At 42.2% G+C, this 7,868-nt stretch overlaps 1 protein-coding gene across 1 annotated transcript in view; it reads right to left on the bottom strand.

Moving 5' to 3' along the window:
* LOC115307981 (ubiquitin-protein ligase E3C-like) overlaps nucleotides 1-7,368 on the bottom strand; it is a gene marked incomplete at its 3' end in the record, with an annotated part of 18,149 nt that extends 10,781 nt beyond the window's left edge. Inside the window, exon 1 of the mRNA XM_029964692.1 lies at nucleotides 7,247-7,368. Coding sequence (XP_029820552.1) covers nucleotides 7,247-7,312 — 66 coding nt within the window. The remainder of the gene's footprint in view (nucleotides 1-7,246) is intronic.
* Nucleotides 7,369-7,868: the final 500 nt, after the last annotated feature.

The raw sequence follows: 7,868 nt of genomic DNA, 5'->3' as shown, positions 1-7,868 counted from the left end.
GTCTAACATGAGGTACGGAGTCTAACATGAGGTACGGAGTCTAACATGAGGTATGGAGTCTAACATGAGGTATGGAGTCTAACATGAGGTATGGAGTCTAACATCAGGTATGGAGTCTAACATCAGGTATGGATCTAACATCAGGTAGATGGTAGGAAGACAGACAATCTAGGGTAAACAAAGCATGACCTTGTCTTGACTCCTTCAATCTTAATTCAAAAGGAGTGAAAAGCCACTTACTAAATCACAGTCCTGACACTTTTTATGATGTCTTCTTCCTTCAGGAGCTTGTCCTCCCCAGTGCAGAGCAGGGAATACACTGTTGGTGACTTTCATGCACTGTTAAGTGCCTTTCTAGCAGTCCCTTTCCCACCTGCTGCTTTTTCCAACAGAAGATACTGGTAAAGACAACCAACCTCAGGCACTCCCACACAAGGTGCAGGACCATGAAAAGCCCAGTCTGAGAAGTTTTCTACACCAAATATGTAAGGCATCACACAAAGAAACAAGAAAGCAGAGAAACAGCATGGGACAGCAAAACGCAACGTGGCATTACAGATGATGACTTGAAAGGTTAAGACAGAAGGGGGAAAGAGCTGAAAACAAGGAAGCAGATGGCGGACAGTATACAGACAGGAAAACTTGAGACTGTCACCAAAGAAATGCTAAGTAACATTTGAAATGTTGCTCTGCACATCAGGACATGTACGTATGTACCCTACTATTCTTCACAGCAAAGTCCCGAGTGGCACCACTGCTGTAACAGAGCAGCTGATGGGAACAGTCACATACAACATAACAATGTCAGTGCTACAAAAAAGCCAATTAAATACACAATGAAGAAAAATTGAACTGTATTCTTGTCCTCGTTTTGCTGAAATATACTCTTTGTTTGCAAAAACATGCCTACAGAACCCCTAGCTTTTACATATCCCAGACAAAGACTGAATAAGGTACACAAATATACAAATTATTCTTTTCGTCCTGCATGTTAGCACTTTGCCTTGAGAGTGATAAACTTTCAGCCCTCTTGGTTTAAAATAAAGGTTCAGAAAAACAAAATGTATACATAATTAAATCTTTTCAAACAATTCTAGCAATTGTTGACTTTTTTAAAATCTCAAATTGAACACTTCTGGACAGCCATGTTAATCGAGCAAATAAACAGCTCCAAGCAAATAAATTTAAAACCTAAATATGCCAAATACAGACAAAACTGAATAATTATTTTCAGGTACTGGCTACCCACTGAGTATATTTAAAAAAAATTAACAATAACACACTGAAGCAAAAAATAAATATTATTAATGGTTGATATTTATTTTTAAACAACCAGGATTTATTTTAGTTAGTTAGTTGAGAACGCTTTCTATTCAACATTACAACAGATCATGCAAAGTACAAGGCATGACTTTTTATGAAATTTACTTGGAAAAACAAATAAGCACCTGATCTTTTAATTTTTGGGAATAATTATAAAAACTTGTATGGTTTTAATCTACAAATTGAGGAACATGAATTTAGTTTGAACCACATAACAAAAAGTAACAACTCCCAAAGTAAATGAAGTGACTTAAGCAATTTATGGAATAAAATTCCTTTCAGCACAAGTATTTAATAACTCCAACAAACTTGTAGAGAACCGATGAGGACACCGGAAGATGTTCCCCACCTTCTCAACAATGTTTCTATTTCCCAAAATTATTTTAGACAAGATGAACTCCAATTGTTTTTTTTCTGAATAGTAAAAAAAATTTGCACTTTAAAAGACTTACAATGTCTTCAACTGGACCTCAATTTAAACTCCATTGAACACGCCTGACTAAAACATGCTCCGCTGCTTGAAACATTCTGCTTTGAAACAGTTTGTGACTCTCCTAAATCATGATGTAAATAACCAGATATATGTTTATACACAGAGAAGACCATCTTCCAGAAGAAGATATTTTGAACTACACCCAGCAGAAGGCATTTGGCCAGGGAAAGCCCGACCTCACCGGAATAAAGGTCACAGCACTTGCTAGAAAACATCTCAGCATTTTGGCCCAAATTTTACTGTAGGATGTCGGGAGGATCTGGAACCACTTCTACCATGGTACCTAAAAAACCACACACAGTAGAACCAGGACCTGACTGGAAACAGGAGACTCCAGAGGCCAACTGAAATGCAAACAAGTTGTTTTTACATTTACACTCAGTCTGTCTCTCTTATGGTTTTTAAGGTGTATATTGAACATGTAGTTATACTTGAGTGACTTCTAGTGGGAAGTGTCCCTGTCCATGACAAAGGGGTTGGAACTCGTGATCTTTAAGGTTCTTCCCAGCCCAAACCATCCTATGACTTTTCACTTTCTCAGCAACAAGTAGGAAAAAAAATGTATTTATAAAAATGGCAACTTTGGTTTTGGATATGAAAAAATAACTCATAACGGAAAACAGCAGCACAATCACTGCTGTCAGCTAACTACAACTGCATCTTTTGTAGCTTCTTTGCAAATGAGGAGAATTTTAAATGTTACAGAGAGGAAGAAAATCCCCAAGAACCTAATATCCATTAACTATATAGTTTCCTACTGACAGTCATTTTTACAACATGATAGTCTCCTCATACTTCCACACCACGGATCTGAAATTCAAAAGGTATTTCAAGACTTAGGCTTTCACATTTCAATGTTCTGGGCAAAACACAGTTCTGACTCAGAATGAGGTATGTACCTGTATAAGGACCTACACCATGTGCTTTAAGGGGTAAAGGTTTTAGGGAGCAAAGCAGTGCAATTCTTTCCCATTATTCAAAAATAATCAGTGACTTTATAATTGTAGTCTAAAATTCCTGCACTATACATCACTGGCATCATTTCAGTTCCATTGTGACACGGTGTAGGTTCAAAAAAGTTATTACAAAACACTAAATTCTTCCTTCCTGAAATTATTAACAATTTTCCTCAGTCAGTAAGAGAGAAACAAAACTGGTTTATAACTCTGCCCCATCACTGTTTATATCCTACAGACATCTACCATGATAAGCAATCCCAACCTTGGCAGATCTCTCCCTACCCTGGCAATCTTACAGCCTACTGCTTTTAAAACATTTTTATTCCACAAGAAGCTACTTCATGTGTAGATTACAGACAACAAAGAGCAAACAAGGTACTTCTGGAGTTCTACCTCTGCACTTCAGCTAAGAACAGGGGGAAAAATACACAGTAATCTAATGCTTAGTGTTATGCTACTAGTTTAAGAAAGCGCATCAGTAGCTACTAGAATAAAATATAAACAATCTTTGTAAATTGAAGATGTCTTATTATTAAAACTGTTCATATTTTAAAATACAGATGGAGTCATCACTATTTGCTCATTACTAAGCTTCCATGTGTTTCACAAGAAAACCCCCAAAATATAAAAAAACCCCAAACTCTATGAAGTTGGTTTCACTTTCACTTTAAACACAGTGCTAACTCATCTGTATTACAAATTCTGAAAAAGGAAGGCTTTTTTAAAATCATCTCATAATATACTATAATTTAAAAATCCTCTATTTTAAACAGTCTTGGAATTTATAAAAGCATGGTTTAGATATCTCAAGTGATACCATAAATTTTTCTGATTAATATTCTTTAAACCATTCTTTCTGTTAAAGACTTACAAGATGTCATTAAATACATTTCACAATGTAACCAAATGATGTGGAATTACGGAACCTCTTGAACATCCCTTGGGGGTTCCCCTGCACGGATCCACTAAAGGATTGCTACCTTAATGCTAAAAAAATAAATAAAGGAACACTAGGCCTGACTGTACCAAATCAATTGGTTAAACCAATTTTGCGCTTTGACAACAAAAGTCCAAGTTCATGCTAAAACCAGTGAAACCTGCCAGCTGCCACCAGAAGGCACAGTGACACTCCCCCTTGCAGAAACATGTTCTCTACACCGGACACAAAGGATGGGCAGGGAACCACCCAGGTGAAGCACCATCTGTTCCAGTCCCCTGCACAGTTGGGTTGTGTTTGTGCAATGTGAACTGCACCCCAAGCCAACTCTTCAGGCACAGCTCCCTATTTCCTGCCTAACACACCACAGGCACTCAGCAGCCACAGCCTCTCAGGCAACAACTACTGTCCTGTACAAAAGGTCCATGAGTAACTCAAGACATTCCCATACTGAACTCCAATAACAGTATTCACTCTTGGGAACTACTTGACTTCAGAAGTAAAACCATATGTTTTCCAGTTACAATGGACCTAAGTCTGAAATTATCTTTTGAAAAGCCTCATAAAGCAGAGAACTGTGTTTTGAAGGTGACAATAAGCCACCCCAAAAATGAAAGTAAATAAATAATAAAAGAACCACTAACATTACCTTATCACATTGTAAATAAAACACTATATCTGCACCCTCAAATATACATACAACAGTTCAAATAGTCCAAATGAATCAGCAGATTCTTGAAAATAGGTATGGAGGGAAATGTCCAAATACTGGCAATAACACCTATATTTTTACATTTATGTACAATGCAATATTATAATGCTACAATAATATTCCTAAAGAATCAGTCACAAGGATAGTAATTTTGAGAAAGTTAATTTGCAACCCAGGACAACAACGAGCGATACTTAAAAATCACTTTTTTTGGCAGAAGGGTTGGGTCGATTGATCCACAACACACATGAACACAGGATGTAAACAGCGGAAAACTGACCTGAAGCTCTGGTTTTGTAATCCAAAAATGCCATAAAAGTTAGGGAGGAGAAGGCACACTAGATTCAGTACCTCTCTAACTGCCACAGTGCCACAGGTCCCCAGTTATATTTTTATCCTTGTGCCTATACTGACAGAACTCACTGACATCAGCCCCTTCTGAGGCCTAAGGAAATGCTACAGACACACTTGCGGTGTCAGCCAGGTGTCAACACGTGTGAGCCGTGTCCAACACAGTTACTGTTTGCAGCTGCAGTTACACCAGCAAAGCCACACTTTTAATGGGTCAGTTCTTCTGATCACTGGTTTGGTGTCATATTCACATGGCACTCCACTGGCACCTTTAGCACTGACTGGCTCCTCAAAGGGGCGTCGCTGCTTCGTGCTGGGACGGGTTTGCTGATGTAGCTGTACCAGTGCAACAGCAATTTGGGAAACTTCCCCAAACTGGGCAGAGGGTTTTTCTCAGCATTAAGCAGCCTGCATACAGATGCCACCACTATTTCCGAGTTTTGCTTTTTTCTACCAAAGGAACCACAATAGGCAGCACTAAGTATCCAGCTGACCATCAAAAGCACAGCAGAGGTGCAGCGCTGGAACTATTCACTGCATCTTTCTAAAATTATACCCCATTTGGGAGGGGGCAAGTGCACTTGTCAAAGACCTGGGGTTTTTTAGCACGTGCACAAAAGGCTGAAGGGAAACATTTTACAATTTGGCCTTCTGTAAAAATGAAGCCTATAGTTATGAGAAACATGATCACAGGGAGCCTATGATGTGAAATAACGAGAAACTCATGGAACCCACATAAACACTTCCCACACCAATCTCTGTTGCAAGATGTTTTAATAAAATTGCAGGTAAACTGCATTTTAGAAGTAATTTTTAGTACTGTTTAAATACATTATTTCACTAGTACTGTACACAGTTTCTGAAAATAAGCAGCTATTTCAAGGGCATGATGTCCTTACAGCCATGATGCCCAAAGCTGTGTGTGACTGATTTGCACTGATGCAGCACAAGCACTTCAGTGAAGCAATGTAAAATCATGAAGTCTGTGGACCAGTCAGTATCAATCTGATCATGGAATACAATCTCTGTATTGCAGATAAAGGTTCTGCATCAATTTCAGTTTCCAATCCTTTACCTTTTAATATTTGCCCTTGGAAATTTATACCTCTATAACATTAATCAATTTGTCCCATACAATTAAAATAGGCTTAATTCTGATGAATTTTCATAATCAAAAAGTGTAAAAGATGATGTCATGACAGCTGTTTACTTCAGGAACAAACACTATGAGCAAGTCAAAAGTTGTAAAGTACCTAAAGTGTACAGCTGAGGACCAGGGTGTGTTCTGCCAATTCCTACTTCAGCTGGGGAATATTTATGGCATTTTGACTCATGTAGTACCACTGTATGTAGCCTAATGAACAGAAATGTCATGAGATAAAGAGAAGATGAATCAGAGGAAAAGCTGCACAATTTAAATACAATTTTGTTACACATTCTCTTTGTGTTAAGACAATATACCAAAATGCAAACTTCACCGTGATTTTAATATCACATAATGGAGTATTTTAGCCCGCTTCCTAACTGTACTGCCAAAAGTTTCCAAGAACCAAAATCACTTACAATGCACAATAACGAAAATTTAAGATTTATTTTTACTCCATTAAAATTCAAAAATACTAACGAAAACACTCATTTACCTTCCCACGCAGTCATCTCCCATGACAACATGGGGATCTTTATTTTCACACTGAATTAAAGTGACCCCTAGAGATCAGGACACTTCTAAAAACACTTGGTCCTTTCTCCCGTTCCTCGGTCCTGTGCCCTTCAGTGCTTGACTAAACATCTGACTACCCTGTCCAATCAGCAAGATCTAAATAAACCATCCCGCTCCTTTTCCATCAATAAATACCAGGAGATCCAATAGTCTGGTACAACTGACAATTAACTCACCCTGCACACGACAAACTGACTGAACGTAAACTTGACGGAGACCAACCCGGCAGCCCCGGCTCACGTGGATGAACCTCCCCCAGCAATTCCAGTGACTCTCGGGTTGTGTGAGGCTGTGTGTGTGTGTGTGTGTGTGTCCCACATCCCTCCAGCCAGGCGGGTGAGCGCCAGACATTCCCTCTGGAGGGAAATGACAGGAGTCCTTGCCCCCGGAAGACCTGGAGACCGGCTGCTCGGGAGGTGCCACCGGCCACGACACCCCACATCGATCGCCCTGCTGGGGGGACGAGCCAAGGAGACATTTCCTCGCTTCCCACAATTCTCACCACACTATAAGCCTGCGATGGTGTGTGCGTGTGGCCTGATTATACCAAAAAAAAAAAAATAGTAACACAGAGCCGGGGAGATCGGAGATAAACATATCATCAGGAGGGAAGGGTTTTTTCCCCCCTCTATTAAACCTTAGTCATCGCCGCTCCCGTTCCCGAAGGCCCGACGGTAAAAACACCGATAACACAGGGCGGGGGGCGAGGGAACCGACACAGACACAGAGACGGGCGGGCGCCTCTCCTTACCTTCCTACTCGCTCCTCCGAGGGACACCTTGGGCCTTGTTTTGAAATCCCCTTCAAAGCTGAACATGTTTACAGCTTATCCCATGGGGAGCGGGGCCCGGGCCGGCAGGGCCGAGCGGGAGGGCCGCACGAACCCCCCGGGGGCTGGCGCCCCGCGGCCCGCCCGCCCCCACGGGTGCTCCCCGTCCCGCCTTCCCCCCTTCCCCGCGGCCTTCGTTTATCCACGGTCGCCCCCTTCCTGACCGTCGCGGCGGGCTGAGCGTAGTGGGAGGGAGCGGGAGGAGGAGGGCGGAAGGGCCTGGAGCGCTCCCGCCGGCCTGCTGCAGATTAAGATGCGCGGCCCCGCCCCGCACGCCCGACGCGCCGCTCCCGACACACGGCGCGCCCGCCGCACCCGCCCCCGCCCGCTCGGCCCCTGCCGCCGGGTCCGGGGGTCGGTCCGGCTGCGGGTGTTCCACCGAAACTTCCACGTTCCCGCTTTCCAGAGGAGCTTTGTGCGGGTGTGCAGGGGCGGTTGGAGCCGGGCTGGGCTGCTGTGCCGCATCCTGCCTGGATGGGCCGTGCTGAGGGCGAGGACTGAGCTGAGAGTCCAGCCCGGCTTTGGCCAGGACTGCCTTCCTCAG

This window comes from Manacus vitellinus, unplaced genomic scaffold (genome assembly GCF_001715985.3).
Source record: "Manacus vitellinus isolate BGI_N305 unplaced genomic scaffold, ASM171598v3 scaffold_79_pilon, whole genome shotgun sequence".
Lineage (NCBI taxonomy): Eukaryota > Metazoa > Chordata > Aves > Passeriformes > Pipridae > Manacus > Manacus vitellinus.
The sequence above is the reverse complement of the archived record's forward strand: the minus strand, read 5'-3'. Positions and strand labels throughout refer to the sequence as shown.